Source organism: Rousettus aegyptiacus, unplaced genomic scaffold (assembly GCF_014176215.1).
Source record: "Rousettus aegyptiacus isolate mRouAeg1 unplaced genomic scaffold, mRouAeg1.p scaffold_m13_p_18, whole genome shotgun sequence".
Classification (NCBI taxonomy): domain Eukaryota; kingdom Metazoa; phylum Chordata; class Mammalia; order Chiroptera; family Pteropodidae; genus Rousettus; species Rousettus aegyptiacus.
In genome coordinates, this window is record NW_023416293.1 from 15,465,804 (window position 1) to 15,492,404 (window position 26,601).

A 26,601-nucleotide genomic window follows, 5' to 3' on the forward strand; every position below is an offset into this window, starting at 1 on the left:
GAGGGAAAATCTCGATTAAATGCTGAAGTGTGGGAACAAGTCGTAAGAGCTTCGCGGAGAGCTCATCAACAGGCGGATCCTATCCCCGTTTCTGTTTGGTCTTCGTGCATTTTAATTTCTCAGGCTTTACGGCCTCTGCAGTCTGACTCTGAGGGCGCTGCACCTGACTTGGCAGCACGCCAAGAAGAACCTGAACCTGTTTATGAAAATCCTAAGGAAATAGAGTCTGATAATGAGCGAGAGGAATCCACGGAGTCCTCCTCTGAAGGGGAATGTATGTGCAGGCCGCATGCCTCCCAGTAAAGACTCATATCAGGTTCTTTAGACCCAAATAGAGGCAATAAATCAGAGGCTGAAGCAACTGCAATTAGGGCTCATGAGAGAACATTTCCAAGAACCAAGAAAGCCCTCTGCACCACCTGTAAACACTTTATTTGGGGCAGAGCCTTCAGTTGCTGGTCCTGTCTCATTGACTGTTCCCCTTTCACCTGATTTGATTAAGGAAATAATGAAGAGAGTAGTCGAAAAAAATCTTCCTAGACAGACAGCTACTCCTCAGCTGATGGGGTTCCCTATAGTGAGACAGGCATTTCCTCCCAATGCTCGATTTCCTCAGGGGGGCATCAGTGTACAATATACCCCATTGGAACATAAATTCTTGAGAATACTTAAGGAATCTATCAATCAATATGGTATGCAGTCCACCTATGTGACAGGTCTTTTAAATTGTATCGCCACAGAACAGCAATTGTTAGTGTCAGATTGGGAAGCTATTATAAAAACTGTGTTAGAACCAGGTCCTTATTTGCAAATGAAAACCCGGTGGAGAGAGGAAGCCCAACAGGTGGCTCGCAGAAACGCAGCATGAAACCCTCCAGGGGCTGCTCTTGAAGAGCTGACAGGTACAGGAAACTTGAGGGCTGCTCTTGAAGAGCTGACAGGTACAGGAAACTTTACCACCATTAAGCAACAATGTCATTCGACTTAAGAAACCTTGTTACAAGTGAAATTAATAGTGTTAAGAGCTTGGTCTCGAGCGGAGCCACCTGGGAAGCATCCTCAGTCGTTCACTAAAATTATGCAGAGTCCTGGGGAGAATTACACTGAGTTTTTGTCTAGGCCATGCACTGCCATTCTCAGAGCAGTGGCTCTTCCTGAAGTTCAAGAGTTACTCTTATAATCTCTAGCTTATGAAAATGCAAATGCAGACCGTCAAAGGGCTTTGAGGCCCCTGAAAGCCCAAGGGGCACCTTTGGAAGAATATATTAAAGCTTGTCATGATGTTGGCTCTTTGACACATCAAGCTAATTTGTTAGCAGGAGCTTTACAGACAGGGTTTCAAGGTGCTCAAATGAAATGTTATTATTGAGGGAAAATGGGGCACCTTCGAAAAGCAAGCAGGAAGGAGAGAAAGGCGAGAGGAAAGGTGGAGCATACAAAAACCCCTGGTAGGGGACCGGCTCCTCCTGAACCCTGTCGGAGGTGCGGGAAAGGATTTCACTGGACTAATAATGAATATCGATCTCAAAGAGACAGAGATGGAGACTGGTTGTCGGGAAACGGGAAGCTGGGCCCTCGTCCCCGGGGCCCAGGGAAAAACAATTTGGGGTTGCAGTCTCCCGTCAGCTCAGGTCTTCCTCATCAAATGACGCAGAGTCGGAATCCACCAGGCAGTGTGTTTGGGATCTAATTCACGCTACTGCAAAAGGCGCTGCCTCGGACATTCCTGCACCTCAGCCTTTTACTTTACTTCCTGCCGGAGGGGTGTACAAATTACCAACAAATATTTTTGGACTTTTGCCTGAAGGAACAGTAGGCTTAATAGTAGGACGAAGTAGCTTTACTTCCAAAGGAATTTTTGTTCACACTGGAGTGATCGATGAAGATTTTGATGGAGAAATAAAAGTTATGGTTAGTGTGAGCATGACCACCCAAATTGCACCAGGAGAAAGATTTGCTCGAATATTATTAGTACCTTATGTTCAAGGGAAAGCTGCTCCGGTTAAAAGAACTGGAGGATTTGTGAGTACAGGGAAACAGATACTTTGGCAAACGATGATTGGTGAACAGCGTCCTAAATTAAAGATGTGTATTAACGGTACAGAGATTGACGGCTTGCTTGATACTGGAGCAGATGGTTCTATTATTTCTCTGTAATCTTGGCCCTCTCAATGGTTATATGAACCTGTGCAAACTCATTTTACAGGAGTTGGACATCTTACAGAAATTTATCAAAGTGTTAACTTGCTGACTTGCCGTGGTCCTGAAGGGCAAGTCGCTTATTTCAAGCCTTATGTTGCTAACATTGTAGTGAATCTGTGGGGAAGAGATTTATTGCAACGGTGGGGAGCTTCTTTAAACATTCCAACTATATCACCGGCTGCTCGGAGTATTATGATCAATATGCATTATGATCCTTTCGAAGGTCCAGGTAAATCAGAAGAAGGCACAGTAGCTCCCTTGTCCACTCCTCCAAAATTTAACAAACATGGTTTAGGGTTTCCGAGTTTAGCGCAGAGGCCACAGCTCAGTGTTTTGCCCTTCCGCTTAAATGACTCAACGGCCTGTCTGGGTTGAGCAGTGGCCTCTGACAAAAGAAAAATTAGAAGCGTTATAGCAACTAGTAGACGAACGATTGGCCAGTAATCATAGTGAACCTTCCTCTTCTCCATGGAATTCACCAGTATTTGTTATATAAAAAAGAAGTCAGGAAAATGGAGAATGTTAACAGATCTAAGAATCGACACTGTCATTCAGCCTATGGGAGTTTTACAATTTGGACTCCCTAATCCCGCATTAATTCACCGAAATTGGTTTTTAAAGATTATAGATTTAAAAGATTGTTTTTATACTATTCCTTTATAGCCTCAGGATAGAGAAAAATTTGCATTTACTATTCCTACTTTAAACAATGCTCAGCCTACTCAGCGATATCAACAGAGAGTGTCACCCCAAGGCGTGCTTAACAGTCCTATCATGTGCCAGGCATTTGTGAAAATGCTTTTGCAAGAAGGAAGGGAAAAATTCCCTCAGGGACTTGTGTATCACTACCTGGATGATATTCTTTTGGGGCATGAAAAGAAAGAAATATTAGAAAATATGTTTTCATTTGGAAAACCTGCTCTGGAAAAGTATGGGCTCGAGATAGCTCCAGAGAAAATACAAGAATCTGTTCCTTATCAATATTTAGGGTATAAAATTTTGCAACGGAAAATTACTCCTCAGAAAATAGAAATGAGACGGGATGCTCTTAAAACTCTTAATGATTTTCAAAAACTATTGGGAGATATTAATCGGCTCCGTCCTCCCCTCGGTGTCCCCACTTGTGCGTTAATTAACTTTTTTCTGTTTTAGAAGGGCCCACGGCATTAGACAGTCCCCGGGAACTAACGCCGCTGGCGGGAAAGGAGTCACAGACAATTGATGAGGCCTTACGACAGGCCCGATTAGATCGCATTGATCCGTTGACATATCATTATTGGCCATTTGTCGTTCTCCTCGTTCTCCCACTGCCATCCTCCTCCAGGACACTAACAAGATTGAATGGATGTTCTTGGGTTATAAGCCTAAGAAAAAATTAGAGGCTTATATCACTGAAGTTTGTGATTTAGTAATGAGGGGTCGGCTTCGCCTCAGACAACTCACTGGACAAGAGCCTGCAGAGACTATCGTTCCTTACAAGGACTCACGAATAAAATCTTTCTATCAACTGAATGGAGATTGGCAGAATGCTTTTGCTTATTTTGTGGGATTAATTCATTGTAAATATCCTAAGCTTAAAATTTTTCAGTTTCTTTTGCGTACTCCTGAAATTGCATGACAAGTGGTTCAAGCTAAACCAGTGGGAGGCCCAACGTTTTTACAGATGCTAATAAGAAAGGTCTTGCTGGTTTCACAGGAGACGCCGATACCCAGGTAATTCAAACACCTTACACTTCAGGACAAAAGGCTGAATTGTATGCTATTATTCCTTTGCTTATTCACCATGTACAGGCGTTGAATATAGTTACTGATTCTCAGTAAGTTGAATACACTGTGCAACATATAGAGGAGGCTTGTGTACCCCCTTCTCCAGATGAACTTACTGAACTATTTACACAATTACAGAATTTATTATTACAGAGGCAACGGCCTTTACTCATTACTCATGTGAGGGCTCGTACCTTGTTGCCTGGCCCTGTGACAGCAGGTAATCGGAAAAGTGATCAATCAGCCTGTTATCACCGCTCAGAAAGAGCACGCCCTTCATCATTCCAATGCTAAGGCTCTTCCAGAGCACCATCAGCTAACCTGGCAACAAGCTAAACAGACGATTAAGGAATGTCCTCCCTGTCCTCCTTTTGTTGCGCCCTCGCTGCCTCTTGGAGTCAATCCCCGAGGAACCGCAGCTAAGGTGTTATGACAGATGGACACCACACATTGTCCTGAACTGAAACTTGTCCATCATTCTGTTGACACGTTTTCAGGTTTCACTCGGGTACCACTTTAAGTCCTGAAAAGGCCGATGCTGCTGTCACCCATCTATTAGAAGCTATTAGTGTTATGGGACAACCAGCTCAGCTAAAAACTCATAATGGATCTGCATATATTTCTAGTAAATTTCAGAATTTTCTAGCTACATATTCTATTGCTCATACTACTGGTATTCCTTATCATTCCACTGGCCAAGCTGTTGTGGAAAGTGCTAATCGCACACTCAAGGAGATGCTTATAAAACAGAAAGGGGAATATGGAATACCCCAAGACAAAGGCTTAATAGAGCTTTACATACGTTACATTTTTTAAATCACGATGAACAGGGCAGCACAGCGGCTCATCGGCATTGGGCGGAACAGGCCAGTGAGCCTTTGCAGCGGCCAGTGTACTACAAGGATCTGACAGGGGACTGGGCGCCTACGGAGCCAGTGTCACTCCCTTTGACCTTCAGAGGTTCTGCCGATTAGACTGGCCCACATTTAGAACAGGGTGGCCATCAGAGGGGTCACTCGACCTGCAAATAGCCTTTAAGGCACCCCCTGAGGACCCTGAGATCACTAGTCCTCCCCACACCTGCCCTGCGGTTGTGTACCGGCCACCACCAGACCCTGGTCCTGTCCCTGACTCGTCAAACCAGGCAGGAGTCCTGGCCCCACTCCGGCAATTGGCTCCCCCAGTTGGGGGAGAAACCCAGAGGCCATTCATGGTCTATGTCCCTTTCTCCACCAGCGATCTGTACAATTGGAAACACCAGAACCCCTCATTCTCAGAGAAACCCCAGGGATTAACCTCTCTCCTAGAGACTATTTTCTTTACCCACCGGCAACTCCTCCAGGTCCTGTTTACCGCAGAGGAGCGGGAGCGGATCCAGAGGGAGGCTGCAAAGGCGGTATTAGAGCCCAACGGGCAGCCTTCCACTGACCCGACCCGCATCCAACATGTTCTCCCGAACACCCGTCCGCCTTGGGACCCCAACACCGACCAAGGTAAGGAGGCTCTCCAACGGTATCGCCAGCTTCTGCTCCAGGGCCTCCGGTCTGCCGGCCGACGACCCGCTAACTTATCTAAGGTAAGCGAGTCATCCAAACTAAGGATGAGTCGCCAGCGGCGTTCCTGGAACGACTCTCAGAGTCGTATCGGTTATATACCCCTATTGACCCGGAGACTCTAATAATAGGAGGGCTGTGAACTTAGCCTTTGTCAGTCAGTCGGCCCCAGATATTAGAAAGAAATTGCAGAGGATGGAAGGGTTTGAAGGAAAGAACCTGTCTGAGCTGGTCGAGATAGCCCAGTGAGTATTCAACAATAGAGATGAGGTAGACAGAGCGCAGACTAGGATGACGACCAAGGTCCTGCTTGCAACCATGCAAGGAGCCCAGCCAAAGGGACCACCAGGTAAAGGCAGAGGCCGAGAACAGGCACCCAGGGCAAACGATGGACCCAGGAGAGTCGGGTTAGAGAAGGACCAATGCGCATATTGCAAGACAAAGGGGCATTGGAAGAATGAGTGCCCTAAAAACAGGACGAGACCCCCAAAAGAAGGCCCCCCTCGTTCTTTTCGAGAATGCAGAATGAGGAGGTCAGGGCCCTTACGTTATGAGCCCCCAGGAGCCCAGGGTAACTTTACAAGTCTGGGGCAAGCCTGTGAACTTTTTGGTGGCCACAGGAGCTACCTACTCTGTCCTACAAAGTGCCCAGGGCCCACTCTCAAAGGAAAAGACACTTATACGAGGGGCCACTGGACAAGGGAAATCTTACTCTTAGTCTCAAGCCAGGATGATGGAGGGTCTGCCCTACCCGCTGCTGGGTAGAGGCTTGCTACAGAAGTTACAGGCCACAATTTCCTTCAAGGAAGGGGATACTGAACTGGCTGTCGGGTCAGGTCCACCGGACCGGTGGATTTCCAAAGCTTGGATCACCCAGTATCAGGCCCTGCTTCTCAACCCACCTCACACACGGTTCCTGAAAACTGCCGCACTCAACCCAGCTACCCTACTGCCTGACAATGACCCTCACCAACCCCTGCATGACTCCTTGAGGTCCTAGAGAACGTCGCCTGCACCAGACTGGACCTGACAGACAGCCCTTGGCCGAATCTGGACGCTACCCTATTTCCGGATGGGAGTAGCTTCGTCTCAAAAGGCGTAAGGTTTACTCCTTACTTGGGAGGAACCAAGTTAACTGAACTGTTGAAAAGAGACTACTATGTTCCGGGGCTGCAACGGATGGCCAAGCGGGTATCGGCCCGGTGCCACATCTGCGCACAAGTGAATCCAGGGCCCTCCAAGGAAACACGACAAGGGACGAGACTTCATGGACAAGCACCAGGGGAACATTGGGAGTTGGATTTCACTGAGGTCGGCCTGGGAAACTTCGGATTCAAATACTTGCTTGTGTTCATCGACACGTTTTCAGGATGGACCGAAGCCTTCCCTACAAAGCAGGAGACCGCTCAGGTAGTAGCAAAGAAATTAGTCTCAGGAATAGTGCCTCGATTTGGCCTGCCCATAACACTGGGGTCCGACAACGGCCCGGCATTCATCACCCAGACCAGCCAATCTCTAGCAAAGGCGTTAGGGATCAATTGGAAATTGCATTGCATTTATAGGCCTCAGAGTTCAGGACAGGTAGAAAGGATGAATAGGACCTTGAAAGAAACCTTAACTAAGTTCAAGCTGGAAACTGGTGAAAACTGGATGAGTCTCCTCCCCTTTGCCCTTTTAAGGGCACGGTGCACACCCTATTGTAAGGGCTTCATGCCTTATGAAGTAATATTTGGAAGACCCCCAGCTCTCCTCCCCAAGTTAGGGGAGGAAAAGCTAACAGAAATTCATAATTTTTCACTGCTTAAACCTTTGCAAGCTCTCTCTCTCGCACGGCAGGAGACCCACCAACTGGTCTCTGCCACCGGAACAGCTGCTCAGCATCCAGTCCAGCCACACAACCGCGCGCCAGGCGATTGGATCTGGGTGAGAAAGGTACGGCCTGCTTCTCTGGAGCCCTGCTGGGACGGACCTTTCCCTGTCATCCTCACAACACCCACTGCGGTCAGGGTAGCTGGACGCTGTCACTGGATCTGCCATACCAGAATCAAGGCTGTGCATCCGCCACAGACATCAGAACAATGGACTCTGCGTCGGACAGAGGACCCACTAAAATAAGTCTGTTACGGGCCCAGTCTGGACTGTCTTGATTTTCTCCGTCCTAAAATGAGGGGGTCTTCGTATGGCTTTAGATGAGGCCTAGACCTACTATTCAATGATTTAAATTCCCCTAGAAAACCAGTGGGGAATATTATGGGTGGACAATTTTCCAGTAAGCCAGTATTAAACATTTACTTCTGACTCTGTTAACCAGGGTGTGGTGATCTGCTCAGGCATGTGCTGGTGGCTATATAAACTGCCTCTTCTGGGAGCTCGCGGATGATCTCTTCTAACCCTGCGTGGTAGAGAGTCAGTCCTCGGCCGGCTAATAAAGGCTCACAATTCATCTCACTTGGCTCCGTGGGTCTTGGATTTGATCGCACCACAACAGTATTGCAGAGTCAAGTGGCAGATTTACAGCAAGGAGTTATATTGTTAGGAGATCAAATTGTTAGTTTGCAGAAACGTGTGCAACTTAAATGTGATTGGAATACCACTTCTTTTTGTATAACTCCTGTATTGTAAATGAAAGTATGTTTGAATGGGATAAAGTAAGACAGCATATTTTGGGGTATGCTTCAGGTAATGCTTCAGGTTTAGTTGCAGATTTGCAAACACATATCACTGACACTTTTCAAAAACAGCTTCCTGAATTACAGCGGATCGCAGTGCTAAAAGCATGGTCAATGGTATTGAAGACTTATATCCTATTCCACAAATTTATAGGTTAATGGGCTCATCTATCGCTTCTTGGATAGTAATTTGTTTGTTACTTGTTTTTCTTTGTTTAGTCTGGAAGAAATTCTCAAGAAGCCAAAGACTAAGAAAGACTCAGGCCGCCATGTTCTCAGTTATGCTGAATAAAATTCAGCAAAAAGAAAAGGGGGATGTGTTGTGAAAGACCCCTGCAGGCCCGGCGGGATGCCTGGTGCTTGGAGCAACGAGGCCATCAGAAGCCGGTGTGGACTTGCACACAAGGACACATCGCAGGGAGGGCGCACATGCCTGACCTATTCTGGGACTTCTTGCTCTAGGAACAGGATGGGAAAAAGAGAAGAAATAGCTGATTACACGGTGGTGGCCTGGAGGCTGAATCTGGGAGTTGGCTGGAGTTTGTCATCGCTAACCCGATAGTAACTAATGATAATCACAAAGCCAGCTTTGCGAGAGAATAAAAAGCCCTGGAGACAGGGCTGGGGGCGGCCAATCATCCCCTCTCCCTTATCCTCGTGAGTAAAAAGCACTTCCAGACTCCGACTCCTCTTCCTAACCGTCTCGCCACGCCCTGTCCCAGGTCAGGTGTGGGTCTCCGGCGAGCCTGTCCCCACCGCCTGTTCCCTTCTCTGCTAAATCACCTGAACCGTCACTGAGCCATCTGGAACGTTCTTTCCCGCTCTCTCGTCACCTCCCACTGTCCTCTCTGACTCCGTGGTGACCACGTGGTAATGCGGCCAGACTTCCTTCTCGCGGCCCGCCGAGGCTCCTCTGCTTTACTCAGCCGGCCCCACACCCCCTGCCCTTCCTAACCGCGCTGACTTGTCTCCCTTCTCTTTCGCAAACGTATTTTAAAGAAGGCAACTCTCATTCCGAGGGAGCGCAGAGTAGTTTTCTATTTATGGCAAGAGCTGCAGGATGACATGGCTCCCCACGAGAACGGCGGACCTCCTCCCCCTTTCCAGAAGGGGTACTTACGGCCCCGAAGAAGCCGGCCTGGGCGAGGGCCGCTCTCCTGGCTAACTGCATCACGCCTTGCACCCTGCTGGTGTACCGCTCTATTTCGGCCGTTTCTTTCCCAAACGCGCGGACGGTTCGGATGCTTCCGATTCGCTCCTCGGCCAGCTGGGAGAGCAATGGGCACACTTCAGGGGGCGAGGCCACGTGTCGAGATTCCCAGGGCGCCATCGGAACGCGGTCCTCGCTTTCAGGGCACAATGAACGCAGAGCTGTGCCGCGTGGCTAAGTCACAGCAGGTTACAAAGCGGAGCATTCGGCACCGCCCCGCACGCGGAAGCGCGTCTGGACCGCGCACGTCGGGTGCGCCGCGGACAGGAACGGGAGAGCAGGGGCGGGTGCAGACACGAGTCTGGTGGGTGCTGAGAAAAAGGCATGTGAAGGGCAGACCCCAAACTGCTGCTGTCCTCCTGAGAGGCAGGAGTCTGTGTGGGATTTTTTTCTTCACATTTCCAATTCTCTGTTAGAAACATACATGGTTTTGTAACGAAAATGTAACGATTATTTTTCATTTTTTAAAAAGATGCTATTGGACGGCACTGCAAAGCTACCAATTTCATCAATTAACAAAGGACAGAGGGTCACGCAGTGTTCTGAAGACGTGATCAGCTTTCCCGGCCCACGAGGAGCAGCCGTGGTGAGAAGGAAGCCCAGGGAGCCGGGTAAGCGGCTGGGCTCTGACGCGTGGGTGGCCCCCGGCTGAGAAGGTGGCATGTCTTAGGGACCCAGGACCCAGGGGTCCCGCGTGAGGAGGAGTCGGTACTGTGTGAGCAGCCCGGGCGCGGGGCCGGGGCCGGGGCGCGGACGCGCCTGTACCTGGGTGGCTTGCGCCAGGGAGTCCTGGGTGCGTTTGCTCAGCTTCCGCAGGTACCGCCCGTACAGCACGGCGAGGACGGACACCGGGGGCACCACACTTAAGACGAAGGCGGCCAGATGGGGCGAGACGAAAAACTGGAAGGCGAAGGCGAGGGCGCCTGTCAGGCGGGCGGCGCGGACCGGCCTGCGGGGCCGCCTGGGCGCACGAGACCCCGGGACGGCCGCTGCTGGGGGGCCCGCACCCCGCGGCGCTGCGCGGCCACGAGGCCGCGCCCGTCGCCGGCCGGGAAGGGCAGGACGGGGGCGCAGGGCCGCTGCGGGGTCTGAGCTCGGCCCGCGCCGCCCCAAGGACACCAGGCGACCAGAGATGCGTCTCACGAAAGGACCAAGACGGCAGAGCCCAAAGCCCCGCCCGCCCCGTCCGACACCAGCTGAGGAGAGGGCCTGACCCGCTGAGAGCGGAGGAGGGGCGACGGGGTCCCCGCGGAGCAGGGGGGGGTGCGGGGGCGGGGGGAGGGGCGACGGGGTCTTCGCGGAGCAGGGGGGGTGCGGGGGGCAGGGGAGGAGGGTCGACGGGGTCTCCGCGGAGGAGGGGGGTGCGGGGGCGGGGGGAGGGGCGACGGGGTCTCCGCGGAGCAGGGGGGGGTGCGGGGGCGGGGGGAGGGGCGACGGGGTCTCCGCGGAGCAGGGGGGGTGCGGGGGGCGGGGGAGGAGGGTCGACGGGGTCCCCGCGGAGCAGGGGGGGTGCGGGGGCAGGGGGGAGGGGCGACGGGGTCTTTGCGGAGCGCTGGAGCGAGGGTGTGGGGGGGTGGGGGTGTGTGTGGGGGCAGGGGGGACCTGACCGAGCCGTGTGGCCAGCGCGGGGGGGGGGGCGGGGGGCATGGGGGTCGGTGGGGGGGCCCCTAACGGAGCCCTGTGGCCAGCGCGGGGCGGGAGCCTCCCGCTAACCCTGCCGCCTGCCGCGCTTTAAACGACGCGAGCCTCTCTTCCGCCAGCCACTAAAATCTGCCGTCACCCGTCACTCTGCATAGAAAGCGGAACCAGGACAAGGCTCTCCTGAGGTGCAGTGATGGGCAGGACAGGTGATCCCGCGGTCACTCACCCCTGGGCGCCCCCCACGGGGGACGCTACGCAGGTACCCGGGGGAGCAGACCCAAGGGAGCCACCCCAAGGGGGCGGGGACATGGAGGGGACAGAGAGGGGCCCTCCGGGCTGAGCGGTCTGAGGAGAGCCCTGACGGGGACTGAGCTGGCCACTCTGACGCACGCGGGGACCCACCGCGCGCACCGAGGCGCACGTGCAGGGCAGGGCCGCGGTCAGGGCGGCAGGGCCGCGGTCAGGGCGGCCCGACCGTTCTGGGGCCCGAGGGCAGCCAGGCGCGGGGTGTCCTCTCCCAGGCACACGTGTCCTGCGGGCCCCAGGACCCGAGGGGCTGTCCCAGACTGCACCCCGCCTCCCCAGCTCCGCGCTTAGCGACAGCCGTCTGAAGCCGACGCAGGGTCCCATCCCATGAGGGTGCTGACCAGCAGGAGGGCGCGCCTTAGTGCGTGGAGGGGGCCCCACACCCGCACTGCCAAACCTGTGGGACCTGATGTCCCAGGACACGCCCACCTCAGGCAGGTCCCTGGCGGGGCCAGAGAAACAAGGCATGCTGCGTCCCCTGGAGCTAAAGACCAGGCCCCAGGTGACGCCACCTCGCGAGGCCCGGTCCGGGCTGGAGGTTCTCGCCCCCTGTACCTCAGGTGCAGAAGCCTTGACCCCGCCGTGGCTGTATGTGGAGATGGGGACTCGGAAAGGACCCGGGGAGAGAAGGGGACAGGGCTGACCCCTGACCCCACAGGGCTGCTGTCCTTGTGAGGAGACAGAGCAGCCTGCCCCGTGCAGGCCAGCCCAGGCGAGGCCCCGAGCACACGGCGGGCCGGGCGGCGGCCACCCCGACTCCATGCACCTGCTTTGCCACCACCTCCCCCGGGGCTCCTGCCTCTGACCTCACGCTCACACCCCCACTGCTTTCCCAGCTGCACGTTTTATGAAATCTGAACGCAGGTCAAGTATTTCCAATGAAAATGTAGCATCCAGACCGAGATGCTTCATGACTAAAAAGTACACACTGGATTTTGAAATCTTAATATAAAAAAAAATGTAAAATATCTGGTGAATAATTTTCATATAAAGTACATGTTGAACTGATAACATTTTTATACTGGGTTAAGGAAAATATATTATTAAAATTAATCTCGTGTACGGCCACGCCACCCTGAACGCGCCCGATCTTGTCTGATCTCGGAAGCTAAGTGGGGTCGGGCCTGGTCAGGACTTGGATGGGAGACCGCCCGGGAATACCGGGTGCTGTAGGTGGAAAAATAAACTAAAATAAATCTCATCTCACCTTTCCTTCTGCTCCTTAAAATGGGGGAACGAGGAAACTTGTGAGCACACACGTGGCCACATCGCGTTTGCACTGGCCAGCAGCGCGGGTCCGGGGAGAAGTGCAGTCCCGCAGACGTGACAGCGCAAGGCCGCTCGCCCGAGGGCAGGAATCGCTGTTGCCCTCGGGGGTGGGGGCGTCCCCCTGCCTCTGGGGTGTCCCTCACTGCCTGGCTCTCACCCAGGGGCTCACTGCTCCGAGACACAGGGGTCCCCCGCCTGGAGTCTCGTCCTTCCCGCCTGGACAAGATTCACCCCGGAGCAGCGCAGGTGCGGGCGGCCGGCTGGGGAGGGGCCCCTTCCGGTTCCCGTGGCCCCGCGGACAGCGCTCTGGGCGGACTGGCCATGGGGACGTGGAAAGCGGGCCCCGAGCGCCCCCCCAGCCGCGGCCCCGCGGCCTCGCCCTGCCCGGCAGCCGTCACGTACCATCATGGCGGTGCCCACGGAGGCCTGGGCCATGGCCCTGAGCCCGTCAGACAGGTTCTCGGTCACCGAGCGCCCCAGCAGCACGGTGTCCGCCGACAGGCGGTTCACCAGCTCCCCGGTGTGCGTCTTATCGAAGAAGGCGACCTCCTGCCGCAGTATCGCGGTGAACAGCGAGACACGCAGCCGGTTCACGATGCGCTGGCCTGCGGAGCACACGGTCGGTGGTCGGCCGGCGGGGCCTGCGCGCCCGGGGTCCCCTCCGCCCCGCGGGACAGGCGGGTCGGAGCACGGGCGAGGGCGTGAGCCATGGGTGGTGGACGCCGCTGAGGCCACAGTGACGTAGCAGACAATGCGACGGAGACCCCGGCGAGTTCCCATGACCACACCGCCTGCCTCCGAGCCGCCCTGTCCCCAGGCCCTTCTCCCTGCGGCCCTGGCCCACGGCACGGGGGGGCGGTGCCCAGCCACCCCGCCGGCGGCCATAACTGGCCGTCACCAGCCTGGGACAACCTGGCCTTGCCAGGTCCCGGGGGCCGGCGGCCAGCTCCTACGGCAGGGATGGGTGGGGACGGATGGCAGGCCAGCACGCCCACAGAGGCTCAGAGGGCCTGCAGCTGACTGGAGGCCAGGCTCCAAAGTCCCCAGACACCCGGGCTCTGTCCCCACACTCACCCCTGCCGTGTGAAGGGGGAGCTGGGGGAGGGAGTTTGACCCAAGGCCACCTGTAGGGCGACACCTGGCCCCGGGAGCCTGTCCGCATGGGCGTGGTGCCGGGAGGAGGGGGCCCAGGGTGGCCGTGTGGGCCCGGTGCCCGACTGCTGGCCCGCGCGAGGCTCTTACCTGAGGTTTGCATGAGGTAGACGCGGACGGCGTTGGCAGCGGCCCCGCACAGGAAGAGGCCGCCGAGTGGGAGGCAGAGGCGGGCCAGGTCACTGCCGAAATCCGCCGCGGGGTCTGTGTAGATGACGTCGATGACCCTCCCCAGGAAGAAGGGGGCCGACATGGTGATGACGCTGGACGCGGCCAGGAACCCCACCGCGGCTGCAACACACGGGGGCAGCGCTCAGGGCCACCGGCCCCGGGCGGAGGGGCGGCCGCTGCCCCGCCCCTGCCCCAGCTCCCGGGCCTGACTGCCAGCTGGTGGCTCAGGGGCCGGCCACGCCGGACCCGGGGACCGACTGCCGCTCCCCCCGGGCTCTCCTGTCCTCGCTCCGGGGCCTGGGAGCCCCCCTCCCGCCCGCGCTGGTGACCACGCTCGGGCAGATGGCATCGTCCGCGTGCCCGCCACACGCACAGTGCCCCTCGGCGCCCGGCCGCGTCTCCGCTGCGAGGCCAAGCGCGCAGGCAGAGCCCTGCGTTATGGCCAGTGTCCCGAAACACTTAAACTCTGGAAAGAGCAACGGCGTCCGTGTGACACAGGCCAGCGGCGTCCGTGACACAGGCCAGCGGCGTCCGTGACACAGGCCAGCGGCGTCCGTGACACAGGCCAGCAGCTCGCTCTTAGCCGTACTATCGCCTCGGGGAAGAAAGCACCGGGGTCTCGGCATGACATAAAAATAAACGAGAACGTGAAGCTGACACACCTACTAACAGAGAGCGGGGACAGAGTCCCATGGAAAAAGGAAGACAGAAAACCCGGTCGGCAGCAGCGCGCCTCCCAGGCCGCCTCACGCCGGAGGACGCGGCACAGCCGGGAAGACCCGCCACCGCTCGTCGGCCCGACTGGCCGGGGTCGGGGCTCAGCAGTGCCCCGCGCTGGCGACACCGGGGCAACGGGCCGCTTCATGGTGCGGACGGTCCTGTCACAACAGGGAGCAACGCGACCTCACGGCTCAGCAGGACGCGCACGCTGCCTCCCAGCCAGCGACTCTGTGGACACGCGCCCGGGCGTGAAGCCCGCACCGTGCCGAGGACGCCGCTGCAGCGCGGCTCACGCCGGCCGGCGGCGGAGCGCGTGCTCCACGGGGGCCCTGCGGCGGCGGACGAGGGCGCGGCCCCTGCGTGGGTGCGGGCACGCGGCAGCCTCCGGGCCACACTGCTGGCGAGGAAGGTCAGGGGCCGCGTGCTCACATCGGGGGCTTCTGCTGGGCTTCTCGTCTGCGCACACACGGGACTGGCTGGGCACAGTGACAAGAAACAGCACAGTTCCGTCTGGAGCCTGGAGCTGGCGGGGGCGGGGTCCGTGCCACTGGGCGCCTTTTCAGTTTGGTCCAAAGTTGAGGTAGGACCCAACCTGAGAGGCACAGGTGGGCGGGGCTCCTGGTGGATGCGGCATGAGGTACGCCCCGAGAGGGGGCTCCCTGCACCCTGAAAACAGCAGTTGCTTCTCTACTTTTTGCCTAATGCTCACTCTTCCGTCAAAGGTATCATGTTTTTTTTTTTCAATATACAACTTTTATTGCACCTTTTAAATACCGCAGGTCAGTCTGAGGAACCATCCGACGTCTTGCTGCTTCTGTAGCTGGGCGACCTTGACCTTGTTCATGAGCCAGCTGAACGGTTCCTTTTTCAGAAACGCAGTTGCCACCCCCAAACTTTCTGATAACTGTTGCAGCTTGTTGAATCAAAGCAGCCGAATTTGAGACAAGTCCAACGTCGTTTCCTTTGAGAATTAACTCATCTTTCCGGGCTCGAGATGCTGAAAACGAACACCTGACCTCATCCGAATCCTGCAGATGTGCTTTCCACCCCAGAAAGTTCGAATTCCACCAGAGACACACCCCCTGAGCGGCGGCGTCGACGGGGACCGGCGCGCAGACCCGGCTGGGTGTCCGAGGCCTCAGTCGTGCCCGGCTCGTGGCTGCGGACGTGCCAATGGCGGCCAGTCCCTTCTACGCCCCGCCACTTGTCGACGCCGAGCCTCTTCTTTTTCTTCGCAAGAAGGCTGAGTCCTGCGTTGATGTGACTGAAGTCGCTCCCCAGGGCGCCGCTGGGCCCGTCACAGCAATGAGCGTCCCTCGGGGTGACGTCCGTGTCGTGTGGAACGTCGATGCTCTGACTGCTGAGAATGGTCTCCATCCTCACAGCAGGTGCAGCGGCAAGAGCCAAGGCTTCGCCCTACGTGACCTCAGCGGAGCACAGAGCGAACGTGGTGCCAACTGGCTGCTTGAGCGGCACACGGGGCTCCAGGTGACTCGGGAGCTTTCCGGGAGGGACGTTTCACGACTCCGCTCTGCCTCCCTGACGGGGGCCACGTCCCCTTCTCCAGATCTGCTCTGGCGGCCTCGTGGGAAACACAGGTGCCCGGCGGGGCCAGCCTCACCTCCGCCCCCCGGCACCTGCCGCCCCGGCGCTCTCCCCGCGGGAAGGCCGAGGGCTGGTGTCGGCTTTGTTCACTGCCGTAGCCCCACAGCGCTCGGGTACGTGGACAGCGCACAAGCTCGTCCAGCAGCTGCTGGCAACAGGGGCGAAGTTCCTCAAGCAAAGGGCAGAGAGGCCGTCTAACTCTGGCTTCTGCGGGACCCGAGAGGTGACCCAGCCTGCTCCAGACGCAGGTGTCCTGGTGACGGCGACCCCGTGGAAGCCAGGGGCTCCTCTCTCGTTGGTGACTGACCTTCTCCTTGGTCAGCACCTCCGAATGTGCAACATGCACGACGTGCCGCCGGGGTCCGTCCCCGCCCCCCGTTCTCAAAGTTCATTTGGAAACGAAGAATCTGCAGTTCACGATTTTGATCTAACCACAAGATCGTCCAGTGATGACGACGACCACACAAATCCAGACTCGTTCCGCCATATGCTCTCACGTGCTGTTCAATCAAACCAAAAAATGTATCGACTTTTTAAAAATAAACTGCTGCCTGCCTTCCTCCTGCAAGGTGGACGCGACAAAGCGAGACCCGCTCCGCTTCCAGCCACGTGCGGCTCGCTGCTGAGGCGCCACACTGCGTTCTGCGGTGGACACCAGTGAGGAACTCAGACGCCCCCAGGCCCGCCCCCCCCCCTTGCCGCCCAGACGCCCCCAGGCCCGCCCCCGCCTTGCTGCCCAGACCCCCCCCACACCCGGCTCTGCCTTGCTGGCCAGACGCCCCCACGCCCGGCTCTGCCTCCTCCGGCCTTGCTGCTCAGACGCCCCCACGCCCCCCTCGGCCTTGCTGCTCCCCCTGCACCTGCTGCTGCCCGTCTCCTGCCAGGTTGCTCACGTGTCTTTCTGTCACCCTTAGTCTACGGAATCACGAATCTCAGCCTCAGGAAAGAAACAGCCTCCAAGAGGAGGTGGGGGGAGACCCCACAGTGTCGCTCGCTGGAAGGCAGCTCTGGGAGGCAGCCCGCTCGCTCGTGGACGGACAGGGCTGGGGGTTGGTGGAGGACGCTCAAAAGCATGCCCACCCTCTGCTGGACACGGGACAGACATCCCAGTGACGCGTGTGACTCAGGCAGTAGCCGTCCCCAAGGCGTCCGAGGACGAAGGAGCACCCCCCATCACAGCAGTCCTCCCCACCACAGTCAGGGGGACTCCAGCAGGAGAGGCGGGGTGGGGTGGGGGGCAGGGTCCCCGCGCAAGGTCGCCCAGCTCCCAGAAGGCAGAACCACACCCATCTTCCATTACTCCGGGCAGAGAGAAGAGCAGGGCCCAGCCTGGGGCGCGGGTGGGCCAGGGCTGGGCGGGGGGTTACCGCCCCTCCCCCCAGACCGCTCGGTCTGCACTGTAGCGCACCGTAGGCGGTCCACGCCGCAGCTCCCAGAAAGGAGGGGGCCGGAGGCCAACACACAGCAGACAGACAGTTAACACGCGATCCCCGTGCTCCAGGGGGTGCAGACGAGGCTGACCTGGGGGGAGCAAAGGGCACGAGGCAGGTGACAAGGCCTGGAGACACTTTTAAGAACGAGGCTCGACAGGACCTGGCGCCTGGCTGGATCTGGAGAGCCTGGGGAGGCCTGTTTCTGAAGCCGGGACTGACGGGCCCCAGCCCTGACCCCCCGTCCAGCTGTCTGACCTCGCGTCTCCCAGCCTCGCTGCGCCTCGGCGCCGTCATCTGTAAAATGGCGTTAAAAACGCCTCCCGCTTGGAAACGTGAGCAGCCGGGAAACGCACGTGTAAGGCCGCTGTCGTAACCAGTAAGTGGAGGCTCTGTCCTTACCACGGCGGTCGCTGTCAGGAGCCAAGGGTGGCCGTGTGTCTGGCTTCAGCAAAGGGGTCCACGCCGCGGCCCCACCCCCGGAGAAGGGACAGGCAGGACGGCGGCTCCGGGAAGCTTTGGCTTCAGACGTGCCGACCTCTCAGGGGCCTGGCGGGCATTTTCGCAGCGCCGGTGGACAGTGTGTGGAGCAGCGGGTGAGGGGCCGATGCGGAGGAGCCTGGCGTCTGAGGGGACCGTGAGGGTGGACAGACCAGCGGAAGGGGCAGCCTGCAGGGCCGGGGCCGAAGCCCGGCCACCCGCCGCGCCCCGGAGCCCGGGGTCGCGGCAGGACGGGAGCCTCCTACTGCTCCGTTTCTAGCCGTCACGGTACAAAGGGGAGAGGGAGCAGGTGATTTTAATTTCAGTAACGTGTCTTACTTGATCCAACGTATCCAAAACAGTATTTGATATGTAATCAGCATTAAAAACTTGGGATATTTTGCCTTTTGTTCACGCTAAGTCCTTTCCAAATCTGGGGTGCGTTTTAGGTTTACGTTGATTCTGATGAGCACGTTTCACGGCACGGCTACAGAACGCTCGCAGCCGCTTTGAAACACGGCGTTTCCGTAGCGCACACACACCCCTGGCTTTCGGCGGCAGCCTCCAGTTCGAGGTTCGGCCTCGCTGTCCCAGCCGTACTGTCCCTGTCACCTCTGTCCTGACGTGGGCTTCAAATCAGTCATTCTGAGCACCCGCAGCTCGCTTCTCGGGTTCCCTGGTGTTATCACTGCGTTCACTCTGGTCTCTGCGACTTCTATCTTCATAAAACATCACCACGGATTCAGCAGAAGCTCCTGGCGGCGTCAGCTTCTGGAAACAGCCCTCATCGCGACCACAGGGGCTTATCTGGAGCTCCAGCGAGGCGCGCCCTCCCGTGCGCCCCCACCCCGTTCCCCAGACCACGGAGGAAGGGGGGCGCCCCTCCAGCCCTCGGGGGCGGGGTGAGCAGCCGCCCCACAAAGAGCGTCCCGCCGGCAGCACCACTGGGACCTCGCAGGCCCCCGCGGCCCACGGCCCCCTCCTGCCGCCCTGCCCCCCGCACGGGCTCCCTGGCCAGCGCCGGGGCCGAGCCCTCGGCATCTCGTCCATCTGCCAGGCGCAGTGTGCGGCTCAGAGCAGTCCCATCGGGCCACACGGCTCCTGCACGGGGCAGGATTCCGTTCGGCCAAGGCGACTGACGGGATGAAGAATTATTGAGGGGAATGTTGGGAAGCCCCCAGGGCCTTTCCAGTGGGCATGGGGATCGCGCCCACCCCATGGCACACACTTGAGGACACCTCGGGAGGCACACCCTGCTTTTGTGATAAAAATTACTTAGGATCGTCTACGGCCATGCCACACTGAACACACCCGATCCTGTCTGATCTCAGAAGCCAAGCAGGGTCGGGCCTGGTTAGTACTTTGGATGGGAGACCACCTAGGAAGGTATAAAAAATAAAAAAATAAGGAACTGTAAGCTGACAAGGTCCTTGCAACCTGTGAGGTCAACCAAGGGTTACTTCGCCTGAAAACAAAATAAAACAAAACAGAAACTACTTAGGATCACAGGGTTCAGGGGCCATGTTTGCAAACTGCTACACTCAGTTGAAAATACTGTTATTCAAATGCAGAAATGAATTTCTGAAAAATGTCTGTTTTTTGAAACATTAGAATTTCCTCTCAACTCAATTTTGTTTTGGTATCTTGATTAAAGAACAGACACATCCCCCGCTGCTCTTTATCTCCAGCAGGTCAGAGACCTGCCAAGTTCAAGGCTGCTCTTAACAACGATGAGTTACAAGTTAACCATGCTAAGTCGCAGGCTAAGTTACAAATCCCTTCCTCTCACCCTCCAGACCAGCTTCGATGTGATCACTTCAGAGGAAACATATGACCTCTTAGGGTTTTCATCAGATGTCCTCATAAGACACAATATGTATTTATTTCTGTTTAAAAAGTTAAAAAAAAAAATTAAGTGTGCCAACCCCAGACTTATTTCCTCAAACTCTTAGGTTCATAGTTACTCAACGCAGCACAGCAAACTAACTCCCTTTCTTCAGCTGAAACGAGGGTTGCCCTCGCCTGTTGAGGCCCGTCTCCTCCACCCAGAGGCGTGCCGGGACGTGTGGGAACGGGGCACGAGACGATGGTCACACGAGAGGCTGGGCTGCCCAGCCTGACAGCTGAAAAACCTTCCTGACCTTTAAGGCTTCAGTAACCACCGCAGCTGGGTCTGCACGCTGAGGGCTCTCCACCCTCAGGCCTCCCCTGGGCCCGGCGATGCCGCCGCTCATTCTGAGCCGCTGCCCGAGCTGTTGCTTCGTCGCCTTCACTCGGCCCGTGAATTCTTTCTCAGGACACCGACGAGATCCTGGTCAACTGCGCAGCGACAATACCAAGACTCCCCCGGAACTTCGACAGTCAGGGAGGGGTACAACGAACGCCCTTCTCCTGGGTGCCAGCCTGCCCTACAACACGGGTCACCCGCCAGCAGGGCCTAAGGCGACGCGTCTGGAGCAAAGAGCGTGGGAGCCGCAGGGTTTCGCGGGCCACGGCGGTCGGCCCTTGGCCGGCCCTCACCGCCGCGGCAGAGTCCGCTCAAGTCCAGAGGATTGCAGTTGCGTTACCCGCCCCTTCCCCGAGACGGCAGCCCCCCCGGTTTCTTTCTGCTCCCCAGGGCAAGCCCAGGGCCTGGAACACGTAAGGCACTCAGTACACATTTATTAAAGAAACAAAGATTTAGAGAAATCTGAAAAACTTGCACTTAATTATTTTTTCTACTTACGGCTAACAAGGAGCTACAGAAAATCATGTTTATCTGACTTTGTTTCTAAAACCATTTGTTTGGATTTTTTCTAAAAATTACTGTTATGATTTAGTCGGGTTGTGAACTAGCTTCTCCAGACTTCTGGAGTTTGCAGATCGCTGCTCCAGGCCAGGGCTGACACTGTGGGAAGGCGCCGGGAACTGCCCACTCCCCACTCAGGGGGCAGACAGGCAGGTGGCCAGCCGAAGGGTCACGCTGCTGTGCTTCCCGGGGCAAAAACCCTGCCGACTGCGCAATACACCCGCCTAAAGCACACAGGCTGTAAAAGTCAATATAAGAGCATAATACAAAATAATACGTTTACATAACTTAAAAAAAAAGTAAGAGAGGAGGAAAGCCCGGCTCCTCCCGAGCATGCGGGCACTCGCAGGCGCGGGAGCCACAGAGGGACAGCCCGCAGCTCCTAGCGCAGTCCTGGGATAATGTGGCCCGAGAGACAACGACACGGAACGGACCCCCGGCAGGTCCCCAGCGACGCCGAAGGGCACGGCAGTTCTCCGGGCAGGCGAGCGCGCGGCCAGCACTTCTGGCGAGAAATGCCCGGGGCAAGGCCACCGCGTCCCTGCGCACGGGGCCGCCCCTGCGGTGCCCCCGCTCGGCCGCCCCGGGGGCCCTACCTGCCAGCCTCCGGCGCTCGGGGTACGCCAGCCCCAGGAGCTTCCGGGCCTCGGAGAGCCCGGGCGCCGCGGGGCGCGGCCGGGGGTCGTCCCTGGGAGTTGCCGGCGCGCGCCGCCAGGCCTCGTCCCCCGCCCGGGCGGCGACGGCCGGGCCGCCGGGGAGCGCGGCGCGCGGGACGCGGGGGGCGCCGGGGAGACGCGCCCACAGCCCCAGGAGGCGCGCGAGGCCGGCCCCGCGCCCGGGGAGCCCCGGCCGCGCGCCCCACGGCCGCGGCGGCACCAGGGCCGTCGTGGGCGGCCGGCACGCGCGGTCGCGGGCGGCCGGGGTCCACGCGCGGGCGGCCGCGCCCCGGCTCAGGAGCGGCCGCAGCGGCCAGTTCGGGTGCCCGCGCATGGCGCCGCGTCCGAGCCGTGTGCCCGCGCCCGGCGCGCACGGAGCCCGGGGCCGCCCCGCCCGCCGCCTCTGGCCGGCGCCCCGCGCGCCCGCCCCGGGCCGCGCCCTCCGCGCGCACCCCGCCCCCGGCCGGCCGCGCGCCCCTGCGCCTGCGCGCCGCGCACGTTTCCGCGCTCCTCGGTCCCCTCGGCCCCGGTCCCGCGGCCTCGCGTCCCGTCCCCCGGGTCCCGGGGGAGGGTGTGGGGTGGGGCGTCCCTCCACCCAGGTCGGGGGGGCGGCAGGGAGATGGGGCGTCCGGTCACCCGGGTCCCGGGGGGCGAGGGGTGGGGCGTCCCGTCACCCGGGTCCCGGGGGGATGTGCGGGGGGGGCGTCCCTCCACCTAGGTCCGGGGTGGGGGGCCGCGTCCCGCCGCCCGGGTCCCCGAGCCGAGCACGCGGCCGAGGCTCGGGGACGCCGCTCCGGGGCAGCGCAGTTCTGAACGGCGGTGTCGGGGTCGCGGCTGGCGACTCGCGCGACTTAGGCAGCTTTGAGGAAGGACGAGACCATTTCGTAACGCCGGCCGCAGCACAGAGCACACGCGGGGTCGACCCACTCGGGGCGTTTCGCGTGTTGCAACGCGCGGGCAGGACGCCCGAGCCCCGGCGCACCCCGGGGGCTCGGGGGACCCTCCTAGTCGCACGTACGAGCCGCGTTTGAGGTTTTCCATGACTCGTGTGTTTTTGGCCGGAACTAAGGCCAGGCTAGTGAGAGGTACTCCCTCTGGTTGCAGCATGGATGGTTTCGGAGGGAGAAAAGCCACACACCAATAATCAAGATAAATATTTTAATGCAATATTTTTAAAAATCAAAATTAATGCAGAAAAGTCCACTAAGAGCAATATATCAAATTTACAGTGTGGGGTGGGCCCCTGCGTCTCCTCCCGCCTTAGTCCCCGCCCCCAAAGCTGCACTTGCACAGGCGGGCAGTTAGCAGCTGGTCTAGTTTCCCAGTCCGGTTTTTAATTTTTTTTTCTTGCATTAAATATAATTTACTTGATTACTGAAACTTTATAGGGTCTTCTTAAATTTCGCCCCCAGGAGAGTACCTCGCTTACCTCACCCTACTTGAGGCCCTGGTAGGTAAGGAGTGTAGAATTTTCGAGGGAAGTTCCAGTAACTGAAAGGTGGTGTGGCATTAAAGGGTGGTTTTAAACGTCCCAGTGAAGCGAGCGGGAAGCCCGCCACCCTCTTACTCCGCGGGGGGGCACGCAGGTCCCCCCCAGCGAAGCGCACCACGGGCCTACGCCCTGGAAAGCAGGGTGTCGGTGAACGTGGACACCGCTGACCCGTGAGTAGCCCTGTGCCTTCTGAGGAAGACTGTGCTGCGAGACTGAGCCTCGGCCCGCAGCGCGCGGCCCGTCCCCTGCCGCTGCGTCCCAGAGAAGCAGTCGAAGAATGGCGACGGTCTTCCGGCTGGAGAGGGCCAGTGCTATCTCAAAAGTAACCTTACTTTCTCTTTCTCACTTTCCAGAAAATTGTTGCCCCTGCCGCTGTGCAGGCCTGGGAGCCGGGCACCCGGGGGAGAGACCCGGGCCCTCCGGGGAGGCGCGTCTGGCCTGCGGGAAATCTAGCCTGCCCCGTACGGATGACGCGGAGGAGCCCGCGCGTCCGCCTGGAGAAACCGCAATTAGAGTCAGAACGTGAGGAGAGGCGGCAGGCGGCTCCGGGACTGGGCGACAACCTGTCCCGCGGTTTGCACGCGAGTTAAATCTCAAAAACACTGTCACCAAAACAAATTCGAAAGGCCGGAAGCTGCCTCCAGGGGGCGTGACCGGGGTCGCTGGCTCCGCGCGCGCCTGAGCTGGGGAGCTGGGGAGCTGGGGAGCAGGTGCACAGCCAACAACAGTCAGAGCGAAACAGCCGTCCTGCCGGGCTGTCTGTCTGCCCGTCTGTCTGGGGGCAGGGCCAAGGCCCAGCCTCGGGCTTCCTGGACGCCAGACGGGCCAGTCCAGGCCGGGGGATCAGAATCACAGGGCCGGATCCGGAAGAAAGGGCTGGCAGCAGGTGAACTCTGGAGGGTTTTTTTTTTTTTTTTAACACGTTTTGATAAAACAATGTCAAGTTCGGGGAGGGCAGCACATCCGTTGCTGAAGCTGCGCTGTGAACAGGACCTACTGGGGAACAAGCAACGGAAGCCAGTCGGAGTGGTCCCTGACACATTTTATTTAAGGCCTCCCTCCCTCTCCCTTTCCTCCTTCCTGCCTCTGGAGAAGGCCTGGCCCCGGCTGCTGCCCCCAGCCCCCACCTCCCCTCCCCTCCCCTCTCCAGCCCCAATTTATATGTAATGGCCTCATTAGTGGGCCATGAAATTAGTGGCTTGTGACCAACGTGAATATATATATATATATATATATATATATATATATCACAGTACATCACGTGTTTTTTATAAACTACACTCTGCTGAGTCTAAAATGTAATTTAAAAAAATGTTTTGAACATTTCATCAAGTCGGGATAGGACTTACAGCAGGGTGGCACTTTACGACTGCTGCTGGCCAGGCGGTAGCTGTGACCCGGAGGACTTTGTCAGGGTGACTACTCAGTGAAACATTCAAGGATAATTTAAGGAAGGATAAAGAAGCCTGGTTGTTTTCTGAAAGCCTGGTGACACTTAAGATACAGAAGGTGCAGGAGGGCTGTCAGGGGTGTGGGAGGAAACCCGGGGGACGGCGGAGGGTGCCCTTCAGGTGCCCCCCAAACCCGCTTCTGACGGCCTGGAAAGGAAAATTCGGATTCTGACTCACAGAGCTGGACTACGTGTGAAGAAGTTTTAGAGAAACAAATAGCAGTATACTCCACTTACATTCTGAAAACTTAAGTCTAAAAGTGCTTTAAATAAATAAACTTCTCAGTGATAAGAAGACATGTTTATCATTTGATGACAGTTTTACAAATGGTACATAAAGTAATGGTGCCCTTCCCCTAATCACTGGAGTCTTGGATTCACTGTGACCCGGGGTGTGTGCGTATCAGCCTACTTTTTACTGGGGGTTGAAGAGTCCGACTTCGAGAGCCTCTGCTTAGGGAACTTTCCATGGAAAAAAGCAAACAGGCAAACGAGGCGATTCTTTCTTGGCGCCACACGCCTCCGTCTCCTCCTCTCCCCCTTCCCGTGTCTCAGGGCGCTCTGCACCCCAAGCTCCCCTTCCCACGCCATCAGCGTGTTACTTTGAGATGTTTTGAACGGAATGATATGAAACTTCTCTGTGCCACGTAACAAACAGTTCCTAACTGCAAACCGGGGTGACCGGCACGCAAGCCAAAAACGGGGCTCCGCAGGCCCCCGGCGCCCTTCCGGCCGGGAGCCTCCCGGCGCACACCCCGGCAGCCGTCTGCTCACACAGCACGATGCGAGGTGCCGTCCGAGGCGAATGACCCCTGTGCAGGCGGAGTCCTTCTGTGGGAACAGCGCGCTTCTCGCCTCTTGCGCGGACGGCGCATCGCATCGAGGCTGCGGCGGTCGTCCTCGCCTGCCCGTCCCCCGCCCCCCCACACACCCCCTACCACGTGCTGCAGCCCTCGCCTGCCCGCCCCCCGCCCCCTCCGCCCCCACACCCCCCCTACCACGTGCTGCAGCCCTCGCCTGCCCGCCCCCCGCCCCCCCCCACCCCCCCCCCCCCCCCCCCCCCCGCCCCCCTCCGCCCTCGCCTGCCCGCCCCCCGCCGCTCTCGCCTGCCCGCCCCCCGCCCCCCTCCGCTCTCGCCTGCCCGCCCCCCGCCCCCTCCGCCCCCACACCCCCCCCACCCCGTGCTGCATCATCACGTGACCCACCCGCAGTGCTGCATCTGCGCACACACGGACCTGCTTCCCGCTCCGGGGCGGGCGGGCGGTGCTGCCGCGGAGGCTTTCGCGGACGTGCCCTGGCGGGTGGCCGCGTGCCGCCTGGGCCCTGGGGCGCGTTGCTGGCCGCGTGTCTCCCTTCTGCTCCGCCGGGGGCCACCAGACGCCTCTCACGACAGGTCACGCGTTCAGGGGCGCCCCAGGGGCGGAGGGGCCCAGAACAGCACCTCATTGTCTGCACGCGCCCGAGCAGCACCACGTTGGGCCGTTTTTAACTGTTCGTTGGCCGTTTGGATTTGTCCTGCGATAAGGTCATCCTGCGCTGCCCTTTACTGCTTTTGCCTTTTCCCCCCACTGGCGCCCGGACTGGTCGAGTCCTGCATGTATTTCAGAATTCGGAGGCTGATGTGTTAGCCACTAGTCTCAGGTTATTTAAATGTGAATGAACACGACTTAAAGCCATTCGGTGTCCGTCACGTGGCCCATTCGTGGGCCACTCAGTGGCTGCCTGCGGCTGGCAGCTGCCTCGCCAGACGGCCGGCCCCGGGGCCACGGAGCACGGGGTCCCCACACCGCTGCCGGCCCGGGCCACGGAGCACGGGGTCCCCACGCCGCTGCCGGCCCCGGGCCACGGAGCACGGGGTCCCCACGCCGCTGCCGGCCCCGGGCCGCGGGGCACGGGGTCCCCATGGCACTGCCGGTCGAGGGCCACGGAGCACGGGGTCCCCACGGCACTGCCGGTCGAGGGCCACGGAGCACGGGGTCCCCACGCCGCTGCCGGCCCCGGGCCACGGAGCACGGGGTCCCCACGGCACTGCCGGTCGAG

General features: G+C 58.4%; 1 protein-coding gene and 1 pseudogene across 1 annotated transcript in view; one reads left to right on the forward strand and one right to left on the reverse strand.

Moving 5' to 3' along the window:
- ABCB10 (ATP binding cassette subfamily B member 10) overlaps window positions 1-21,968 on the reverse strand; it is a 31,531-nt gene extending 9,563 nt beyond the window's left edge. Inside the window, exons 1-5 of the mRNA XM_016163356.2 lie at window positions 21,560-21,968; window positions 13,860-14,060; window positions 13,020-13,222; window positions 10,167-10,301; window positions 9,312-9,458 (exon numbers count right to left, since the gene is read on the reverse strand). Coding sequence (XP_016018842.2) covers window positions 9,312-9,458; window positions 10,167-10,301; window positions 13,020-13,222; window positions 13,860-14,060; window positions 21,560-21,953 — 1,080 coding nt within the window. The 5' untranslated portion in view covers window positions 21,954-21,968. The remainder of the gene's footprint in view (window positions 1-9,311; window positions 9,459-10,166; window positions 10,302-13,019; window positions 13,223-13,859; window positions 14,061-21,559) is intronic.
- Window positions 12,406-12,524, forward strand: LOC118613423 (annotated as a pseudogene).
- Window positions 21,969-26,601: the final 4,633 nt, after the last annotated feature.